General features: G+C 40.8%; 1 protein-coding gene across 2 annotated transcripts in view; it reads right to left on the bottom strand.

Moving 5' to 3' along the window:
- Nucleotides 1–23,804, bottom strand: part of NCEH1 (neutral cholesterol ester hydrolase 1) — a 62,948-nt gene extending 39,144 nt beyond the window's left edge. For both annotated transcript variants that reach the window (XM_029215255.1, XM_029215253.1), the window contains exon 1: nucleotides 23,268–23,804. Coding sequence is in view for 1 of the 2 variants with exons in the window: in XM_029215253.1 (XP_029071086.1) it covers nucleotides 23,268–23,405 (138 nt within the window). In the remaining variant the exon portion in view is untranslated. The remainder of the gene's footprint in view (nucleotides 1–23,267) is intronic.
- Nucleotides 23,805–24,139: the final 335 nt, after the last annotated feature.

Here is a 24,139-nt window from a genome sequence, read left to right as displayed (position 1 = left end):
GGTTTCTAGGGAATTAGAGGAACAAGTCCTGAGCAAAATGTCATGGAGGCAATTTGAGGGTAAGACTCTCCAGATGGGGGCCTTAGTCTCTAGGTAAAAGAGTTAGGTGAACGTGGGCCTCTCCAAAAGTTTGCTGGTGCATGTCAAACTGCCCTTCCTTCCTCTCTGTGCTTCCTTTTCATTTTCTCCAAGTTTTCCCAGTTGATTCTAGAGACCTTACTAGGCCAGGAATCAAGGTTTCCTCTCCATATTTTCTTGAGGGAGGGAGAGCTAGGAAGCAATAACACAAAGAAGGAGTTTTAAGAGAGTGGATAACAGATGTGCATGGCCCAGTGGTGGGCCAAGTGTTTGCACAAATTGCTTGCTGCCTTTGGTGTGGGCATTTCCAGAACAACTGTAAAGTGAATAGATAATGATGGGAAGAATTAAAGGATGGATGCCAGATAGTATTCACTGATAAGGGGCAGCCCATACTCTGCTAAACAGCTCCTTTATCCAACTAAACTCACAGGCCTGCTTATAGTTCCCCCAAATGCTCATTCTTACCAACTTGCTTTTGTACATATTTTATTCTTTTCTTCCCCCCATCCCCTTCCCCTAGCCTCCCTGCAATGCTATTCTGACCCGCTCTTTAAGGTACAGCTTTGATCTTAACCCTCCCAAGGTCATTCCAGTCAATCTTGGAGTTTACAGCCTTGTTAACTCCACTGCCCATTTGAAAATTACCCATGTATTTACTGAGTCCTGATATCTCTAGGTTTATGCTCTTGTTATGACTTTATTGGCTATGCAATTATGTCTTGTTTCCCCAAATAAATTCTGAACCGTTCAAGCATAGGAACCTTTTGGAACACTTGTGCAAAATGAAACATACTTGTCAATTATATGAAACATTAAATGAATGTTAACTGTAGAACATAGGTCATAAACTCATGCCTTCAGGGGCCAGGGCAGCTCATGCAAATGAGTAAAACAGGTGTAAACATCAGGGAGTGGGGAGGCTTGCAGCAAACTGGAAAAACAATGCCCTGAATAAGGAAGAAGCTGTGGGGCTCCCCAGGTGATTCTGTGACGTGGAAAGTCTGGCCCAGTGCTGTCAGATGATCTGATTTTTCAAAAAGTAGGAAGTCCAGATTATTGTGTGAGATATTTTGAATTTTAGATGTTGGCAATGAATTTTTAAATGTTTAATAAGCAGTGTGGACCAAAAATAACATCTGCATGTCAATCTGTAGCTCTCACGCTTGCTGTTTGAGAAAGTCAGATCACTTTTTTAGACAATGTGTGTAATTGACAATGCTCTATCCCCAAACCTGGACAATAATGACAAAACTAAGGCATAAAATTAGAAATATTTGGCTTTTTTTGTTTTCATTTTACATTTTAAATTACAGTGATGCATAGAAGCAGTTTAATTAGAAGGTGATGGCAATGGGGATTATAGAGACTCTGAATGGGAGTTATGGGTCCTCCCAAGGACTGCACAGGTTGATGCACTTGTTTCTTTTTAAAAATTATTTTCCCTTAAAGGTATCTCATGCTCTTACGTTGGAAGAATTAAAGTTGTTAAAATGTCCATACTATCCAAAGCAACCTACAGATTAAGTGTGATCCTTATCAAAATACCCATGACATTTTTCACAGAACTAGAACAAATAATCCTAAAATTTATATGGAACCACAAAAGACCCAGAATTGCCAAAGCAATCCTGAGGTAAAAGAATGAAGCTGGAGGCACAACCCTCCCAGACTTCAGACAATATTACAAAGCTACAGTAATCAAAACAGCATGGTGGGGTTTCCCTGGTGGCACAGTGGTTGAGAGTCTGCCTGCCAATGCAGGGGACATGGGTTCGTGCCCCGGTCTGGGAAGATTGCACATGCCACAGAGCGGCTAGGCCAGTGAGCCATGGCTGCTGAGCTTGTGCGTCTGGAGCCTGTGCTCCACAACGGGAGAGGCCACAACAGTGAGAGGCCCACGTACCACAAAAAAAACAAAAAAAACAAAAAACAAAAACCAGCATGATATTGGCACAAAAACAGACATATAGATCAATGGAACAGAATAGAGAGCCCAGAAATAAACCCACACACCTACAGTCAGTTAATCTATGACAAAGAAGGCAAGAATATAAGGCATGACACCATAAAACTCCTAGAAGAGAACATAGACAAAATATTCTCAGACATAAATCATAGCAATATTTTCTTAGATGAGTCTCCCAAGGAAAAAGAAATAAAAGCAAACAAGAAACAAATGGGACCTAATCAAACTTACACGCTTTTGCACAACAGAGGAAACCATCAACAAGACAACCTACAGAATGGGAGAAATTATTTGCAAATGATGCAACCAACAAGGGGTTAATATCTAAAATATACAAAGCATTTATACAACTCAATATCAAAAAAAAACCAACCCAATCAAAAAATGGGCAGAAGACCTGAATAGACATTTCTCCAGAGAAGACATACAGATTGCCAACAGGCACATGAAAAGATGCTCAATGTCATTAATTATTAGAGAAATGTAAATCAAAACCACAATGAGGTATCACCTCACACAAGTCAGAATGGCTATCACCAAAATGTCTACAAATAATAAATGCTGGAGAGGGTGTGGAGAAAAGGGAATCCTCTTACACTGTTGGTGGGAATGTAAATTGGTGCAGCCACTATGGACAACAGTATGGAGGTTCCTTAAAAAACTAAAAATAGGGAGTTCCCTAGTGGCCTAGCAGTTAGGATTCTGGGCTTTCACTGCCGTAGCCCAGGTTCAATCCCCACTCAGGGAATTGAGATCCCACTAATCCCACTCCTGGGCATATATCCAGAAAAGACAAAAACTCTAATTCAAAAAGATACATGCACCCCAATATTCATAGCAGCACTGTTTATAATAGCTAAGACATGGAGACAACCCAAGTGCCCATCAACAGATGATTGCTTTAAGAAGATGTAATACATACGTACAATGGAATATTACTCAGCCATAAAAAAGAATGAAATATTGCCATTTGCAGCGACATGGAGGGACGTAGAGATTACCATACTAAGTGAAGTAAGTCAGATAAATATATGATATCACTTATATATGGAATCTAAAAAATAACACAAATGAAGGTATATACAAAACAGAAACAGACTCACAGACATAGCAAACAAACTTATGGTTACCAAAGGGGAAAGGGCGGGGGGAAGGATAAAATAGAAATATGGGATTAACAGATACAAACTACTATATGTAAAATAGATAAGCAACAAGGATTTACTATATAACACAAGGAACTATATTCAATTTCTTGTAATAACTTATAATGGAAAATAATCTGAAAAATATATATAGTAGATATATAACTGAATCACTTTGCTGTATACTGAAACTAATACAGTGTTGTAAATCAACTATACTTTAATAAAAAAAAATTATTTTCCTTTAAAACCACACAGATTTCCTTTTCCTTGATTTGACTATAGTCTTGTTAGAGGTAATTATGGTCATTCTTGAGAGATCACAAAAGAAATGGGGGGTAAAGACTAATTTTTCTGAGACAATTAGCTGGGTTAGAGTAAGAAGATAAAAGGAAAATATGTTAAAGAGACTATAATATGATATGACATATGATATGAGTATGAAAGAAGGTCCAAGCTGCCTAAATGCTACCTCGTTCTTCTCCCCTCCACCCCAAGGATGCCAGGAAGTGGGCTATTTAAAACTGGGTGTTACAATGATAGGTGCCCAGTACTGTGCTAAGGGTCACTGGCCCTTTTCCTTGAAGTTGACAGACGTGTTAAATACTTGGTAATAACCCACAGGTGCTCTGGACATGGAGGGCCCTATAACTCCAGCAGGAGTGGAAGCTGACAGTCCTCACACAAACTGAAAACCAAAGCAGCTTCCATAGCATGTAAATGTTAACCCTTGCAAAGAAGTAGGGAGTTCACATGTGTGATCCAACTGACTAAGAATACTGACTAAAGTATTTTTTTATAACTGCTTTCAGAGACCTTGGTTCACTCCTCTGTATACCCTTAATGGGGACAAATCCTCTTTCCCTGAAGTTGGATTTGATTTCTGGAAAAGCCAAAGTTCCTCTAGATAACAAGGTGTGTGATGAAGCTGAGGATCACATTTTGTTCATAAACAAGATGAGATTATAAAGTAATGAGAATGACGTTGACATGCACCACAAGAAATGGCTTGGAATGAAATTTCTTAAAAAACATTTTAGGGCTTCCCTGGTGGCACAGTGGTTGAGAATCCACCTGCCAATGCAGGGGACATGGGTTCGAGCCCTGGTCCGGGATGATTCCACATGTCGCAGAGCAACTAAGCCCATGTGCCACAACTACTGAGCCTGCACTCTAGAGCCCGCACGCCCAGAGCCCATGCTCCACAAGAGAAGCCACCGCAATGAGAAGCCCCCGCACTGCAACGAAGAGTAGCCCCCACTTGCTGCAACTAGAGAAAGCCCGCACGCAGCAACAAAGACCCAACGCAGCCAAAAATAAATAAATAAAAATAAAATTAAAAAAAATATTTTAGACAAGTTCTGAGTATTAGCGATGGCATCATCATTAGATTAAAGCTTAGAGGAAGATACCTGGAGGAACAGGCACTCTACTAACAAGTCACTATATTTCCCTTCGAAGGGTAGCGTAGCAGATTGGAAAGACCAAGGGACTGAAGTAAGAGGCTAGGTTAAAATTCCTTCTTAGCCGCTTACCAGCTGTATGAGTTTTTAAAAAATATTTTACCTCTCAAGTATTTTTTTTTAAATGAAAGTTTCTTTAAATGTAAGAATATATAGCGTGAGAGCAGGAATTACACTTGTTTACCACTTTTTCCCTAGAGTAGAGCTGATACAAAATACATATGCAATAAATAGTCATTGAAGGAATGAACAAAAATTCTAATGTCAACTGTTTTCAAAGAAATTACAATTAAACAAGGTATCCATGCAAGCTATTAAATTAACAAGTTTTTAAAAAAATCAATTACAGCAGTTCACGCTGGAAAGAATATAGCACAACTGGCATTTTCTCACATTGCTATTAATCATATAAATAGGAAAATAACTTGGAAATAAGAAGGAGGACCTGCAAAAATATTTATACTCTTTGATCTAGTAGTTCTAATTTGGGGGAATCTCTTGAGGAAAAATCCTAAAAGCAAAACAGATTACAGGCACAAATATGTTCACTGTAACATTACTTATAATAGCAAGAAACTAAACAGTCTAAGTTTCTGGTAATAGGGAAACAGTTATGTTAAAAATGGCACCTGCTCTTTGATACGTCCATTACAAAGAGAAAGGAATGCTATGCAGTAATAATGTGGTATATCCTTCTGGTATAATGACAAGTAAATTAAGTTGTGCATAAAGTTGTACAATATGACAGCATCTACCAAAAGACAACATATACACAAAAAGAGAGACTGAAAGGAAATATAACAAAAAGCAAATGGTAGCTGTGTTACAGTTAGAGTAGGTGAATTTTTCTATTTTCTAAATTTTCTATAGCATAATTATGTACCTGTTATAGTATATAAAATAATCCAGTCCTCTAATTTACTAAAGGAAATATGCTTCTATGGGAAAAAATTTTAAGTGGCTGTGATAGCCAGAGATTATAGAACTTAAAGAACACTCTCCACTGTCTGACATCCACCTACTGCTCAAACACACCCTATACCTATTCATATTCCTACACACTACTTCCCTGTACACACCTTTGCCTATAAACCTTGTCTGTCTTGCCCATGAAGTATTTACTTTCCTCAAAGATAACAGAAGGATGCACTGCAGGGCTCCATTTGCTAATGGAATTTCTCCCGCTTGACCAAATTCCAGTTCCTCCTTCAGTGTCCATCTCAAATGCACCCTCCTCTGTGACACCCTGTCCAACTCACTCCTCAGACGGTTGCTCCTGCCTCAGTGCTCTCTAGGACTTGGTTCAAGTTCCTATTTTTGATACTTGCTGTATTGTCATTATGAATTTCTAGAGCTATCTCCTTCACCTTTGTTCTGCTTGGTCTATCACACTGCCTGGTACATAATTAGTGCTCAGTATAATTGCTGAATGAATGGCTTATATTGCTGACTATGCTTTCCTTCACTGTTGCTTCTAAGTTCCTGCTTTCTGAGAAAAAGCAGGCAGCTTACCCCTTATCATTTCCTACTTGGGCTCTTCAAGGAAAGGAAACAGGAATCCAGGGTAAAAGCAAATACGTTTTGCTGTTTGGTCCTACTGATGATGATGCCTTATTTGAGAAGTAGGATGTACAGGGAAAGCTTCCTGGCCGGTTGTTATCACCAACCCTCGTTATTGTGGAAGCTGTCCAGGGACGTTGAATCACTCATCATCGATTCACTCCGCAATTATGCGAGCGTTTACTTTCTGCCAGGTACTTTTAGGAGCAGCGAAGCCCACAGACCTGCTCCTTCCCCTCACAGAGCTTCCAACCTAGCAGGGGAGACAGGATTAGTTAGAGAGACAAATTACTTAGGAGTAATTAAAGAAACAATCACCAATAGTGGCATGTTCCATGGAGGGAAAAGTCAGGGTAGAGTGAGAGAGGAAAATAGGGGTGAGACAGAAACTAGACTGGGTGGTTAAAACAAGAGGTCTCTAACCAGACACCTAACTCCTTTGATGAACACGCAAGAAGTTTTTGTCTCAAGGCACCATAGCTGCCAACAACTGCGGTGTCTGTTTCAAACTTTAAACAAAGAAAGACTTTCTGAAGCAGCACAGTAGAAACACAACAAGAAAAACAATTTTGTTAAGTCAGTCTAAGACAAAAAGCTACTAAAACCAAACAACAGCAGAAAGATAATTTATTTTCAATCAAATTATGTATTTGGGGGCTCCCTGGTGGCGCAGTGGTTAAGAATCTGCCTGCCAATGCAAGGGACACGGGTTCGAGCCCTGGCCTGGGAAGATCCCACATACCACAGAGCAACTAAGCCCGTGCGCCACAACTACTGAGCCTGAGCTCTAGAGCCCACAAGCCACAACTACTGAGCCCAAGTGCCACAACTACTGAAGCCCGTGTGCCTAGAACCCTTGCTCTGCAACAAGAGAAGCCACCACAATGAGAAGCCCTCGGACCGCAACCAAGAGTGGCCCCCGCTCGCTGCAACTAAAGAAAGCTCGTGCACAGCAACAAAGACCCAACACAGCCAAAAATAAATTAATTTTTAAAAAATGTATTTGGGCACCAGAATTTAATGCTATTCTACTGGTTTATAACAGAGAATATTTTTAATAAGTAGATTAAAGCTTATTTCACCAAGTAGTACTTATTCTTGAAGAATCATATATTGGTTGTGTGTTTTCATAATCATATTAGCTTACTTAAAGTTACCATAATTAAAACAGTGAAATGTATTAAGCTTAACAACACAAGACTGAGACTAGTTCCACCCATGGCCCAGTTATGCAAAGATCTCCTTCAAACATTTTATACCTTTCAGAAATGCAATAGAAATAACTCCCTGTATGTGTCATGCTGTCCCACCTCAGGGATATGCACCTGCTGTTCTCTTCCTGAAATGCCCTTCCTTCTACACCTGTGTGATGTGTTTCTTCTCATCCTTCCAGACTCAGCTGAGCCAGCACTTCCTCTGGGATCCTCTGCCTGAGTTCCCCAGGCACACAGAAGCTTCTGCTGGGTTCCCACAGCACCCACTATGTACCATGAACCACAGCACTTAGTAGGTTTTGTTGGAAGTGTCTCCTTGGCTTTTCCAAACACAATAGAGTGTGAGCACCTCAATGTCTCTGCAGTGTCTGACACCTTTCAGTAAATTGCTGAAAGTATATCGGCACTTTAGAGAATGAACAATTTACCATTTTCCTCCATGAACAGAAAGAGAAAGAGGTGAAACAGCATAACACTATACATTAAGCATAATCTCAATAATTACAAAAAGACCCTAAGGAAACCTGGCTCTCCCACATGCACTAAAAACCACAGGAACCAATCTGTAGTGCAGCAACTTTAAGGATCACAGGTGTATAGAACTTAAAAAATGCTACCCATGTTTGCTTGCCACTCTCTGAAATCTGAAAATGGAAATGAAACAAAACAAAAACAAAAAAGGAGGGTGGGGGAGATAATAGTGGAAGACATTTAACCACTGACAACACGTAAATGAAAGTCCAACTTTTTAAGCAGTTTAAATTCTATGATTTGCCCCAAAATACGCTTTTATGGAGTCAGGAAATCATGTTACTGTTTTTAGAGTAACTGAAAAATCACTTCCAAACAGGTTCCTTCTGTAGACATAACCAATAACAATGTTAACCAATAACAATGTTCTTCTTTTCATCCAAGATATATCTTCATTTAAGTTGCAGGACGGTGCCATTTGGATTAGCTATGTGAGGCAATAAGACTGAGAAGTTATTGGTTTTGGTCAGTAGGGGGCCAGTAAGCCCTGAATGTGGCACACTGTGAGTCCCGTAAAATACTGGCCCACTATCCTTGACAAAAGTATAGCACATGCATTTAAGTGGTCCACTGCTAACTATAGGATTAATAGGCATCAACCTGCAAGGAAGCAAGTTTAATATTCATCTGATGTGAACCTCATTGGGAAGCAGACAGGAAAAGCTACTTAGCTTGTAAGAGTCTAGATTTTAAAATATGTTTCCACATAGATGAACCAACCAACACAAATTTAGACATAGTTATTTGGGGAAGGGGTGTTTCTGACTTTTTCTTTCCCCTTGTTTTTTATTTTTTAAATATACATTTTTATTTTTAAATATATATTTACTTCTTTAATGTACTAAGTAGTTATATAATTATCATATATATTTATAGATAAACCTATTTAGTACCTCAGTAATATCCATCGGTAACTTCCATCTCAGGTTTTTTAATCGCAAGTTATAAAGGATATTCTGGCTATCTCCTGTCATAAGTGATAGCTCAATAACAACATTGCCAAAGTCAAACATTAGTTTTGACAGACATCCTTGAAACGATTCCAATGAAGAGGCTACAGGTTGAGACACTGAAATATAAAAGCCACTGTTGCCTGGAAGCACATTTTGTGGCTCGTCCACTGAGAGGTCAGGATGCAGAGCTGATGGGCTTGATTCCATCCTCAGATTCCTCATTTCTCAAGAGAATTCGACACAGATGACCACCCCTCCTAGTGGAGCTCTTCGGTGGTTTTTGGTTTCTTTGACACTCTTTTTTTTTTCTTTAAGAAGATGTTGGGGGTAGGAGTTTATTAATTAATTAATTAATTTTTGCCGTGTTGGGTCTTCGTTTCTGTGAGAGGGCTTTCTCTAGTTGTGGCAAGTGGGGGCCACTCTTCATCGTGGTGCGCGGGCCTCCCACTATCGCGGCCTCTCTTGTTGCACAGCACAAGCTCCAGACACGCAGGCTCAGTAGTTGTGGCTCACAGGCCTAGTTGCTCCGCGGTATGTGGGATTCTCCCAGACCAGGGCTCGAACCCGTGTGCCCTTGCATTAGCAGGCAGCTTCTCAACCACTGCGCCACCAGGGAAGCCCTGTTTGACACTCTTGTTTCCCCAGTTTTCCTTTGTTCTCTGATTGCTCTATCTCCTCTGCTGGCTCCGCCTCTTCTCCTCAACTCTAAAACTATTCTCTTATTCAACACTGTTTCCTTAGGGGACTTTCATGTCTTTAGGGGATTTCAGTTACCAGTGACCTGCCAACAAATTTCGCCATATTTCCTGGATTTTCCATTATATAATTATTTGCCACATATTTTTGGCTCAGTGTTGTAGCTCTAGGAAGGCCAAGTGCTACTTGTTTTGTGAATTGCTATAACCTCAGTGCCCAGCAATTAATGATTGCTCAATTAAACAGGTGATAGAGGCCATGGTGAATTTCTTCTATTATGGTGGTCAGCTGAAGACACCTGCCTTTAGTATCCTTAGAGGTCAATGTCATATTTTCCAAGGTTATAGGCCGGATCTCTGGGCTCAACAGATGGCAATCATTTGAGCAAATCCAAAGCCCTTTGTTTAGGAAAGCATCAACCCTTAAGTAAAGTGCTTCTTTACTACCTTCACATTGTGGCACACAGCTCACCATCAGGGCAGAATTCAAGTAAAGCACTTTAATTTATATAACGAAATGTCATGTCACCAACTGTACCTTAGGTACCTAAAGTCTAAAGAACTCTTTTCAGGTGACACATATTATTCTAAAATGAATTGATACCTTGGCAGAGTCTGATGAAGATCTTTGACATAAGACAATGACAGTCTAAAAGACATTCAATTTCTTCAGCTTTTAGAGCACTAACTTCAAAGCCAGACTGCTTGAATTAGCGTTCTGGCTCCAGGAGTATGATCTGGGCAAGTTACTTAACCCCTCTGTGCCTCAGTTTCTTCATTTCTAATATAGGAATAATAGTACTTACCTCACAGGGCTGTTATAAAGATTGAATTAATATATATGTGAAATGGTTAGACCGTATGAGTTAGCTATGACGACGATGACTCATATATCCAGTTAGAACATCAGCAAACTAAGCCCATGGACTCCAAAATTTTAACTGCAGGAAGAGGTTTTTAGTTCTTGCTGTATACCAGTCACTGTGCTAAGAATTTTATATACACAATCACATTTAATCCACATAACAAGCCTTGAGGGAGGCACTGTCATTATCCCACTTTTATAGATAAGGAAACTAAAGCTTAGAGAGTTTAAGTAACTTGCCCAATTAGTCTCACGACTAGTAAGTGCTAAAGTCACGATTTAAGCCCAGTAGCCGTAGCCAACAGCAGTCCAGGTGAAAAAGATCTACAGCTGTATAGAAATCCACAAACCTGAGAGCAGTAGCTGATTGACAAGAATGATGGTGAAAGTTAAAAATAAAAAAACTGCATATTACTATTGGAGTATACTGTAGGCAATTGCCAAAAATCAGACTTGGACCAAATATATTTCTTATGTGACAGGTACTGTTCCAAGTGTTTTACGTATTAACTACTGTGTGATGATGATGACAAACGATAAAGCTCTGTACACATTATCACATGCAATCTTCACCATAACTTTATGGGCTAAGTATCACGACCACTTACTAGATCAGGAAACACGCATAGGTTAAATATACTCTTCAAGGTCACACAGCTAGTATAGCTCAAGCCTGGATTTGAGCACAGGTCTTCTTAACCCCAAAATCCATGCTCTTAAACACTATGAAACTGGACCCCCAAATTTAGCAAATATACCATCAGTATCATGAGGTTCAAATAAGGATCTATAGTCAATTAAATATGGGACTCACTAAATATTCTCTCTTTAAAATTCAAAATACATGTTAGTATGGTAGGAATTCTGAAATGTTTCACAGTTAAAAAAGAAATCCTGATTTCTTTAACTCAGCATTTCCTAGTCTTATTTAATCATGGAACACTTTTCAATGTGTAACATATATTAAAACCCTCCAGGACTAAAATTTGTAAGTAGTACATAACACACTCCTTGCCTTCGTGATGCTTGTTCCATGTGGACTACACAAAAGATTTTAGAATGGAGTGGGCAAGTGACAAGGAGAGGAAGGGAGACTGAACAGTCATAACAGGAAGCTGTGGAATACAGTTGAAAGGGCTGTGGAGTCCAGCAGACCTGGTTCATGGCCAGCCTCCCAGGCAGTCATGTGTTTGTGAACCAGTTACCCAACTTTACTGAGCTTCTGTTTCCCTTCTCGTTAAGTGAGGGCATTAACTGCTATTTCACAAGGTGGCTGTGTTTATTATTCAATAAATGGATCCATTATTATGCAGATATCTGCCAGTAATCTTATTCTATTAAAAGCAGATCATCTTTTAAAAGCAAAATTGATTTGTTTTGCTAAGAAAGTCAAGGAAGCAAGGATTATTGCTGCTCTGGACTTGCTTCTAACAGGGAAGAACTATGCCATGAAATGGCATAAAGTAGGAATAGTGAAATAAACAGCTTACATTTTAGAAAAGTAGACTTTAGAATGGTCAAGGAAAAGGTACCTAGGGCAGAGAAAATATTATGGTACAGGAAGCACAGAAGAGTGTTGGTCAGATTAATTTCTCAGGGGGCATTCATCAATTATCGATTCTGGAGGAAAAGAGAAAAGTAGAATGATACCAAATGAATGTGGGAATTTGCTAGTGATCTTTTAAGGAGATGGCCTGTAATGATAACTAATGTTTAGCTAGAAACACATGATTCATTACAAATTCAAAAACAGCCATAAATCTACAAAAACATTATGAGGAAGTTAGAAAACCAGAAAACAGCAAGGCTCGCAAAAAAAAAAAAAAGTTGCAAAGGACAACAAAAAGCCATTTGGGGATAAATTCAGAGTCAGAAGCACAAGAAAGCACCAGGTCTGCCCTTTGGGGCAAATGGAGTAACATAGAGGATTGAAAGAAAGCAGAACTATGAATTCCTATTTCCTCTATCATGAATGATCTTCAAGCCTCCCCTCTCAAAAACCCAAAAAACAAAAGCCCTAAAATAGTAGGAGAAAAATTATGCCTATGATAGGTGAGAAAGCTTATGATTTGGTGGGGAGCTTGTACATAAAGAAATATCAACATTAGGAAAGAAACATACAAGGGCCATAAAAGAAAAATGAAATGCTAACAGAGTATAACGGAGAGACAAATTAGGGTTGACTGGGGAAAAAGAGGAATTTTCCAAAAGAAATGATTTTTGAGTAGGTGTTGAAAGACGTGGGATGTTGGCTAAAGTAAGAGGGTGGGAGGGCATGTGAGGCAGAGGTGACAACAGGAGGAAAACTGCCAGGATTATCATGGGAACACTGTGAGGCTAGATTCAGCAGCGTGGTACCAGGTTGGAGCAGACCCTAAGTGCCAGCTAAGGAACTTAGTACTTTTATTTGGCCGCTATCCTAGGGAACAGGAATTCCACCTGGGGGTGATGGAGGGGAGCTGGTTCCCTGGAGGGTTAACAGTCAAAACTGGGCAGAACAGGGAGCACAGGAATCACTCCATAACTTTGTGTTGATTATGCTGATCAATGCAAGTCACATAAATGCAGGCTGAGCATATGTCCAGATTTGTCTGGGAATAGTTCTGGTTTAAGACGGTTGTCCTGGCACGATTACTAACAGCAGCCCCTATCACTCTCAAAAATGTCATGGTTTGGACAATAAATTATGTGGCTACCTAGGTATATGTAACTCGGGGACTATATCGTTGTGTTTAATAGCAGTAATAATAAACGTGTATTTAAATAGTTACAAACTGTAAGGAAGAGAGCTTCCCAACAGGTAGGCTGCTAAGGGGTTACAGATGGGCTATAAGAGATTGATGGTTAGGTGTTTTACAGAGGTAAAAACTTAAAACCATTTTTTATAACTATTCAAAATTTATCAGAGTTGGCATTCTCTTTGAGAGCCATTTGTATAATTTTCTTTCTGAATCTTGTGAATTCTGTCATTCAAGCCCTTATAGATTCCCCTGGTATTTCCTCCACTTTTTCCTGGCATACAAAAGTCATCAAGTCTCTGACATGAAAAAAGACTGGGAAACACCAGTGTAGATTAATTTAATGGTAGGAGCTCAAAAAATAGTCAAGATACAGTGTAGTTGTGATAAAGTTATCATGAGCGTTCCCAGGTGCATGGCCACAGCCATGAGGGGCCTGTCAGAGAGCAAGCACCAGGGACAAAAATGGGCAAATCCATCATGGAGGACTTTTTTCAGGTCACCCAGGCCCAGCAGTGAGAACGTGAAATTAAGAGTCTAGGAATTTTTATTCTAGCTGTTTTGCCACTATAACTAATCATGTGACCTTGGGGATATCATCGACCCTTCCTGAACCTGTTTCCTCACTTGACAAATGGAAATAACTAATGCCAGCCAGTTATTCATTGTAAAAATAAAATGAGATAATGTAAGGGAAACCCTTTGTAAAACCTGGAGTGCTACATACATATAAGGTATAACAAAAAATTATGGGGTTTTTTTGTTGTTGTTTTTTTGTTTTTGCGGTACGCGGGCCTCTCCCTGCTGTGGCCTCTCCCGTTGCGAAGCACAGGCTCCGGACGCGCAGGCTCAGCGGCCATGGCTCACGGGCCCAGCCGCTCCGCGGCATGTGGGATCTTCCCGGACCAGGGCACGAACCCGCGTCCCCTGCATCGGCAGGCGGACTCCCAACCACTGCGCCACCAGGGAAGCCCAATTATGTTCTTTAGGGTCTCATTTCTATTAGGGTTAGCCTCCTCCTCCTCTTACTGGTGAGCCTCTAGGGTTTCCTTGGTAGGATCACCAATCCTCCTCTCACCCCACACACATTCATTCCCACCACTCCCACCACCACCCCTTCACTTACCTCTGCCAAATCCATGTCTCGAGCCCAGCTGTCTCTCTCTCTCACTCCCAAGCTCTGGTCTTGTATATGCAAACTATTTATGAACAGCTATCCTTAAACCAGTCCCATGGACACTTCAAAGCAAGGTGCCAAACTCTACCTTTACCCTCAGATATGCTCCTTTTCCTAATCAGGGTCATCATCACCATTCACCCAGTTACTCCAGAGTCTGTCCCAAGAGTCATCTTTGACTCCTTTCTCTCCTTCACTCCATATTAGCCTCCCACGCCCCCTCCATCAGCAACTCTGGTCAGCCTCACTCCAAACCAGTCCCATTTTATTAGTTCATGCCCTCCCCCCTTACCTGGATAATTGCTTCCAAGTGGTCTTTTGCCCTTGTTTGGTTTCTTAAACTCTAGTCTCTATACTGCCACTGAGAAAGACTGTTCTCAAACACAGATCTGAGCATGTGATTTCCCTACTAAAAATCTTTTTCAGTGGCTCCTTTCTTGGCCCACAGAGCCCTTCATTACCTGGCCTGTGCTTCCTTCCTACCTTATCTCTCTGACTTCGGAGTTTTATGCTCCAGCCACTCTGAACCACTTTTAGAGACTTAGCTTGTACCATCCTCTCCCATTGGAACAATCGCTTTGGCTGGAATGCCTTTTTCACCCTCCTTTCTCTCCCTCTTCTCTTCCCCACCTCTTCCACTCAGCTAGCTCTTATGGAAAGTCAACCTAGCACAATGGTTGAACTCTTGAACTCACAGTAAGACAGGCTTGAGTTATATCGTGACTCCACCTCTTACAAGCTTTGTTACCATGAGCAAGTTACTTTTCTTTACAGTTCAGTTTCCTCCCTTGTAAGATAAGGAAAATAAGAACGTCCATCTCATAGAATTATAGCATGGATTAAATGAATTGCATGTAAAGCACATAGCACAGTATCTGGCACAGAGTAAATGCTGAGTTATATCCTTAATAGATGTTATTTTTACCATAAATGCTCAACCTTGATAATTCACAGTAGAAATCAATGTGAAAGGGAGACATCTGTTCCTAATGCCCATGTTAACATTAGATGTCCTTTTTAAGGCTCCTATAGCAACCCCCAAATGCCTCCATCATAACTCTTCCTCTATCAGTCAAGTGCACAATCTGTAACTGTCAGTAGGTTTGTCTCCCGTCACTGGACTGTAAACTTCTCCAGATGAGGTGTGTGTCTTATTCTGTTTCACCAACTCCTAGCATTAGGGTTCAGTTAATATTCATTGAATTAATGATGACTTCTGAATTTTAATTTTGTTAAGGATAGAATATTAAAGTAGGATTTAAATTTCATTTTGGAAACACTGATAGATTGTTAAAATTTCATAATAAGACAGATTAGGTAGGGAATATAGCTAGGTTTGCCACTTGGAAATTTAATTATATGTCTTAATTCTTTATAAATATAAATGAAGAAGAAAATAAGTGATAGTTCCCATATAGTTTCACTTGGCAGTAAAATAAAAATATGCTCACTAATTTAAAAGAAGTAATTGTACATTAATAGAATGTTTAAGAACAATTATTACACTTTCACACCTCAGAGAAATGTTTTCATATCAAGCTCAAGCCACATTTTAGAAATAGGATGTCCCATTAAAATAAAGTAATAATGATGGCATTTCTGTGCTCAGGGCCATATTTGTAGAGTTCTGGGAAAAATAAAAAGGAGAATTATAAATTAGGTATTGTCTTACACACTTGTAGCTGATTCAATCTGACCTTGATATTTGATTGGATTCACCGGCAGGTACTGTCTACCGAGACCAACTCACATTGAGCACCTGTCAGAACTAATGCTGATTAAATACTGTGCCCTTAAGCTATTCTTAAAGCCATTCTGCTGCCAGGTGTTTAAAGAAAATCCCATTAAATCAGCTAAAAATTGTGCTTAATGAAATCTCTAATTTAAAGTTAAATTTACGTGACAGTAGTAAACATTCCAGTTCATGAATGGTTATGAAAAAGGTTACCAAGTTGGAATTCTGCATGGCATCCAGCTGAGCTGTCATTTAAACCATACCCACACAGTCCAAAGGCACATGCACAGAGAATTCAGGTGAGGTCACATTAGATTTCAACAAGTTTGGAGATATTTTACGGGATGAAAAACCTTGCTCAACTAGTCCAAAAGCACTGCCATTTATAAGAAATAAATAAAGTCAGCAGAAATACCAGGTTCAATAATCTCTCTTATATTATGTCATCAAAAAGATACGTAGGGTAAGAACTAGAAAGCTAGGAAATGATCGAGGTAAGACAAGCCACACTCTGGCTCTGAATCCTTTTTAGAAACCATTATTACCTTTAGTCACCATCTTTATCACCCCTCTGAACTGTACATAACCACTCCCTTCTATGAGCTTCTGAAAAACTTGTCAGCTCTTGCTTTTTTTACATTTTATTTTATTTATTTATTTTGGTTGTGTTGAGTCTTAGTTGTGGTTCACGGGATCTTCATTGCAACACGCAGGATCTTTCGTTGCAGCACGCAGACTTCTCTCTAGTTGTGGTGCAAGGGCTCCAGAGCGCATGGGCTCTGCAGTTTGTGGCACACAGGCTCTCTAGTTGAGGGGTGGGTTCAGTAGTTGCAGCACACGAGCTTAGTTGCCCCACAGCATGTGGGATCTTAGATCCCCAACCAGGGATCAAACCCGAGTCCCCTGCATTGGAAGGTGGGCTCTTAACCACTGGACAACTAGGGAAGTCCCTTGCCTTTTTAATAGCTGTATAATAACATGGCTTCTCATCGTACTAGACTGCAATTTCTTGTAGGTCAGACTCAAACAGTAAGCTTTCAATCTGTGTTACATCCAAGTGACTGAGCATGAAGCCTGCTATCGTGATAGCTGTCAAAGGATCCAGGATGTGTTTTTAAAAGAAATGTATATATAGGGTTGGCCAAAAGGTTCTTTTGTTCAGTTTTTCCATAAGATGGCTCTAGTAGTGCTAAGTTGTCTTTAACTTCACTCGAAACAATTTTGTTAGATTGTATTGTGACAGCTGTCATATCAGCGTGCATTTTTAAAAAACTTATCAAAATTGGTGAATTTTCATTTTAATATTGAATATGGAAGAAGAAAAGCTACACTTTCAGCATATTATGCTTTATTATTTCAAGAAAGGTAAATATGCAACTGAAACACAAAAAAAGATCTGTGCAGTGTATGGAGAAGGTGCTGTGACTGATCAAACATGTCAAAAGTGGTTTTCAAAGTTTCGTGGTGGAGATTTCTCACAGGATGATGCTCCACGGTTAGGTAGACCAGTTGAAGTCGATAATAATCAAGTCGAGACATTAATTGAAAACAATCAATGTTATACCACATGGGAGACAGCCAACATACTCAAAATATCCAAATCAAGCACTAAAAATTATTTGCACCAGCTTGGTTTTGTTAATTGCTTTGATGTTTGGGTTCCACATAAGTCAAGTGAAAAAGAACCTTCTTGACCATATTTCTGCGTGCAATTCTCTGCTTAAACCTAATGAAAACGTTTCATTTTTAAAACAAATTGTGACGGGCGATGAAAAGTGGATACTGTACAATAATGTGGGATGGAAGAGATCGTGGGGCAAGCGAAATGAACCACCACCAACCACATCAAAGGCCGGTCTTCATCCAAAGAAGGTGATGTTGTGTATATGGTGGGATTGGAAGGGAGTCCTCTATTATGAGCTCCTTCCAGAAAACCAAACAATTAATTCCAACAAGTACTGCTCCCAATTAGACCAACTGAAAGCAGCACTGGACGAAAAGCGTCCAGAATTAGTCAACAGAAAACACATAATCTTCCATCAGGATAAAGCAAGACTGTATGTTTCTTTGATGACCAGGCAAAAACTGTTACAGCTTGGCTGGGAAGTTCGGATTCATCCCCCATATTCACCAGACATTATACCTTCGGATTTCCATTTCTCTTGGTCTTTACACAATTCTTTTTTTTAAATAAATTTATCTTTTATTTATTTATTTTTGGCTGCATTGGGTCTTCGTTGCTGCGTGCAGGCTTTCTCTAGTTGCGGCAAGCAGGGGCTATTCTTCGTTGTGGTGTGTGGGCTTCTCATTGCGGTGGCTTCTCTTGTCGCGAAGCATGGGCTCTAGGTGCTCGGGCTTCAGTAGTTGTGGCATGCAGGCTCAGTAGCTGTGGCTCACGGGCTAAGTTGCTCTGCAGCATGTGGGATCTTCCCGGACCAGGGCTCGAACCTGTGTCCCCTGCATTGGCAGGCGGATTTTAACCACTGCCCCACCAGGGAAGCCCCAAAATTCTCTTCATGGAAAATTCCCTGGAAGACTGTAAAAGGCACCTGGAACAGTTCTTTGTTCAAAAAAGATTAAAAGTTTTGGGAAGATGGAATTATGAAGTTGCCTGAAAAATGACAGAAGGTAGTAGAACAAAACAGTGAATACATTGTTCAATAAAGTTTTGGTGAAAATAAAAAATGTGTCTTTTATTTTTACTTAAAAACCAAAGGAACTTTTCCCCAATATTTTTGGGAATTCCCTGGCAGTCCAGTGGTTAGGACTCGGTGCTTTCACTGCCTTGGCCGGGGTTCAGTTCCTGGTCAGGGAACTAAGATCCCACAAGCCATGCAGCACAGCCAAAAAAAAAAGAAAGAAAGAAATCTATTTTCTTCATAGAACAATTACTAAAATATTAATCACATTGATATGCATTGCACATCAATTCTGCTTTAGAAGTAGAAAACCTCCTACAAAACAGTTTTAAATTAATTTCTTATTCCATGTTCATTGTAGAAAAACTAGACTATACAGATGGGAAAACTGAAGATATAATCTTATAGCCCAGAAAAAAAACACTATATTTTAAATTATATCCTTTAGCTCTTTCTATACATCTATATATAGATATATAAAACTGTATGTTTTGATAAATAGGTATTTTAAATGGGATTACAGCATATATGCTGTTTTGTAGCATTTTCCCACTTAACACCCAGTACAAATCATTTGTAGACCATTAAACTTTATTTTTACAACTTAAATTTTTTTACTGCATAGTTTCCAAAATATGGGTTTACCATATTTACTTAATCTCTTATTGTTCTTAAATTCTTTTAAATAACTGCTGAAAAAAGAAGAGAAAGGTTGCTGAATGCTCCCTCATATTTCTCATAAATGGCAGTGCTTTTGGACTAGTTTAAAAAGATTTCTGTACCACCTGTGAAATGTTTCTATCTTTATAGCTACAGCTTTGACTATATGCATAATTACTTAAAATAAATTCATCCAGAGGGATTTCTGGGTCAAAGAATAAATGCTTCTACAGTTTCTGATGGATATTGTCAAACTGCCCTCAAAAAAGCTGTTAAAATTTACATTTTCTCCAGCAGTGTATACTTCTCAATATCTCTACCTGTACTGGGATTACCATTTTTTAAAAAATCTTTGCTTGCACAGCATTTTGAAATGTCTTCAGAACCTCCCCCAAACTCCCTCCTTTTGCTCTTCTAGTCTCCTGCTGCCCGATCTTCATCTAAACTCTCTCCACTGTCCTTTCCAGATCTATTTTTGTTTGTGCTTTTCCACTGCTCAAGTCTTACAATGGCTTTGCTATAACACTGAAAGTTGCCTAGCTAGTATTTTAACCCCTTAGCCTCTTAGAGCCAAAGTATCAACCAACAAATCTGATAAACTAATCCATGCTAATGTTAAGGGGCTCATTTCCAGCCACATGTGTGAAATATAACTCGAGCAGTTTAACAAAAATATATTATCTACATCAGCAATGCATTTATTTAACTTACAGGGCAGTGGTTCTCAATTTCGCTGCACATTGAAATCACCTTGGGAACTGTTAAAAATACTGCTGCCTGGGACTCATCTCCCAAAGATTCTGAATAAATTTGGTATACTGTGTGACTTGGGCTTTAGGATTTTTGAAGCCTCCCTAGGTGACTCGAATGTAGCATCTGTGTTTGAGATGACTTAAGAAAGATCCTAAGTAGTTTCTTCTTACATAATACTGGACGATGCCAAGGAAGAAGAAGTACAAGGAACATAATCTCAATAATCTGACTCATCTGCAGAAGATAAAGGAGATTAGAAGGGGCAGCTAGGGGTGAATCATTTGCCAATGACAACAGGATAAGAGTAGCATTCACTTTCTTGGCCGCGTGGCATCTTAGTCCCCAGACCAGGGACTGAACCCTCACCCCCTGCAGTGGAAGGGCAGAGTCTTAACCACTGGACCACCAGGGAAGTCCTGAGCAGTCACATTTCTTGATGCTAGGCAGGTGCCTGCTGTGTTAGGAAGTAGGCCAAGCCTTATCTTTGAAGTATTGATAGCCTTTGTAGTTAAGCTAATCAACTCAAACTAAAATGATTTGGGTAACAAATGTTATGCCATGCAATTTAGTGACAGCATTCCAGGTTTCATTCCAGGAGGTAAACTACTTCCAGATTGCATTTGCTTTATTGTTTCAACAAAGTTGGGCAGTACCACAGATTTTCCCCACAACCCATAGTGGCCCTTTGGGACAACTCTTAGAAGAATAACTACAACCAGTTCTAGCCATTTAAATGCATTATAGCACTCTTACAAAGTAGCTATTAGCCCTATTTTACAAGGAAAGCTGAGGGTCAGAGAAGGTTAGTAAATGGGCTGGCCTCAGAGCCAGCAAGTGGCCTGGCTGAGGTGGGATTCAGGGAAGGAGGACTCTTAACTTTAACAGTCATATTCTATTTACTACCAAGTGTCAAGCCATGTTTCCTTTTCCCCAGGACAATTTGAAGTGACATTGGTAAATTGCCTTCCTGGGTAGAATATGCTTCCTTGTGGTCTGAATGATCTTTCTCATACTTTACAATTCAGAAGACAAGTGATGAGAGCCACTTCTGTGCTAACCCACCTCCGGCCACAGTGTCAAGTAAGGACACTCTGTTACCTTATCTATCTCTGTGACCTGGCATTACAAACATTATTATTCCCAAACACCAGCTGAGAGCATACTCTGCAGAGGACTGTAAGATCCAAAGGCCTTAATGGGTTGGCTGCTTCGTTGGGGAAGAAAAGCTTTTTTCCAAACCTGGCTTTTCCCAAATTACTTCTGATAGGGAAGATTTCCTTGGTGACCAGAAAAGGAAGAATAATTTCTGTGGCCATCATAGTAGTTTCACTCTTTTTTTTTTCCTGTTTTTCTTATTATTATTAGTCATTATTCTTTTTATTGTAGAGGGTCATTTAAGCCACCCAGGTAAATACCATTGTACCCGAGAATCTTTAAAGGGTTTTACTCCCCAGCTACATAATTTCTGGAGGAAGAGAGTGATTGTAGGGCTTCCTGTACAAAAATTGCCTTTCTTGGAGCCAATGCTAGAGAAGGGAATGGTAATTCTTTCACCATGTCAACACTGTAGTAAGCAGGAGGGAAGGAAGAGGCTCTATAGCCTCAATGGATCATACCTAAGAGACAAGAGGGGACTTAGGGGTGGAGAACGATGCTGGATTTAAGAAAAGCAAAATCCTAGGAATGTGCTACAATACCCAGTTAAGGGACTTTTTTTTTTTGCGGTACGCGGGCCTCTCACTGTTGTGGCCTCTCCCGTTGCGGACCACAGGCTCCGGACGCGCAGGCTCAGTGGCCATGGCTCACGGGCCCAGCTGCTCCGCGGCATGTGGGATCTTCTCGGACCGGGGCACGAACCCGCGTCCCCTGCATCGTCAGGCAGACTCTCAACCACTGCGCCACCAGGGAAGCCCAAGGGACTTTTTGATAGGACAAAGCTTCAGAGACTATGTAATCCTACACACAATTAGAACGGACAGGGAAAAGGAACATCGACCCTCTAGGAAAATCATGGTTGTTTTTTTTTTTCTCTCTAGTTGTCATTCTTGAAAGGAGTTTACCAAAATAACCCGAGATTAAAGCTCAAGGTTGGGGGAAGGGAGGAGACTCGGTTTTGGAGGAGGGTTAGGAGTTTAGATAGAGCAGGATGCTTAGAAATACTGTTCAGTCATAGGGCTCAGCCTTGACTACAGATTGTAGCTTAGATTTTAGATTGTCTGGCACTGAAAATAACGCCTCTTACATAGAATAAACCAGAAAGTTACATTTTCCTGTCTACGGGGTTAAAGAAATACACACCCGTGACACAGTAGAGAGAACTGTCACCCTGCCAGGGCAAGCCAGGGTAAGCCAGGGTATCCTGGCTCAGGCAAAGGTTATCTCCGCGACAGTTAAAGACAAACTAAATTCTGCAGGGCAGGCCGGAAAGAAATGCATCACGCAAACACCGGCTGCCACTGCCTCTCCAGCCAGCCAGGTCTCCTGGCCTCTTTTCTTGGGCTGAGCTGATGGATGCCACGCATGAAAAGCGAGATCTGTGCTGTTCCCCAAGTACTTGGGGGAGCCCAGCCTGCTGCCCCCGGGAATGGGGGGCTCCACTGTCGGGGACATTGGGAGGTCACCCGCGCCCGAGTCTGCTTTTAAGGTGGCTGCACTCCCAGGAACCAGAACCCGTTTTTCCGAGAGCCTTCCTAAAATATTTAACTCACTCTCTGCCGCCCTCTATAGGAGAACAAAAATGGAGGAGGGGTGGTTTATAAAAGGCTGGAAGATCCGTTTCTGACGCTGCAAACCAAGAAAGAGGGGGACATTTAGGAAAGACAAAGGATTAAACAGTCGTCAAATTCTATTCAAGAACTTCACTTTCTCCATTACCAACACAGACTAAGAGACACACATAGACCTAACCCTCTGCTAGCAAAGAGGCGGATGCGACACCCTGAAAATGTCAGCCTGAACCACCTTAAAAAGCGATAGCATCATTGCGTTAGAAAAATTTGTATTCTCGTGGGACAAGGTCCGGAAATTCTGTTTCCCTCTTTAAACATTGCTTAAGAGAAGGGAGAGAGAATCGGCGCTGGGCTACGTCTCACCACTTGCTGTGCGCTCCGGAAAGTGGCGTCCAGCAGCATCAGCTTCCAGGGATCGGACACGGAGCTTGGAAGGGGGATGTAGATGTAATAGGCGGCCAGCGCCACCAGGGCGGTAAGCAGGACACACGACGACCTCATCCTCCCCCGGATCGGCTGGCCTGCCGGGCTGACGAGGAGGAAAAGGCAATGCCACCAAAGACCTCAAGCAAGTTTCTGCAAGGACCAGCAGCTCATTCACCGGTTTCTTACATGTCCAGGAGCCAATCAGAGGCGGCGTCGGGAGGAAGTCGGAGCGCTGACGTGCCCCCTACACTGTGTCCTTGCAAAGTGTTGCAGACACTTCAGGTCTGAGAAAGCTCTGGGGCTGTGCTGGGCGCAGAACAGCGCACTCCGGAGGACACAGGTGTGTATTGCACCCTTGTGACCAAGGGCTCCCTCCGAAGGTTCCCAAACGGAAACACGCCCGGAATAGTTTCGGTGTGATGAGTTTCTGTCTGTCCAAACTACGTGGGCCAGTCTGACTCAAAATGGAGTCCATGTGAGAAAGATAATAAAATGATAATGATAAAAATCCACTGTCTTCAGCCAGATTTGCAATGGAATGTAAATTCTAGCTGTTATGTGGTGAGAGAAAGTAACAAATTCTTATAGCTCAAGCAATGCTAAGCCAGTAGTACATCTAGCACCCAAATCTTGGTTTCCAGATCTCATTCTCCAATAAAAGGAACCATGACTCTTTGCCATGGCACCGTGGAGAAAAGCCTGATTATAGGTCTGGGACAGGTAAAGTACAGGATGAACCTGTTGCTCTGTAAGATAAGGAAGTGCTAAAAAATGATGGGAACTGGTCAAAAGGACACAGGTGGCAGCTT

The sequence above is a fragment of the Monodon monoceros genome, unplaced genomic scaffold, assembly GCF_005190385.1.
Source record: "Monodon monoceros isolate NGI ecotype Baffin Bay Population unplaced genomic scaffold, NGI_Narwhal_1 Super_Scaffold_11, whole genome shotgun sequence".
Lineage (NCBI taxonomy): Eukaryota > Metazoa > Chordata > Mammalia > Artiodactyla > Monodontidae > Monodon > Monodon monoceros.
The sequence above is the reverse complement of the archived record's forward strand: the minus strand, read 5'-3'. Positions and strand labels throughout refer to the sequence as shown.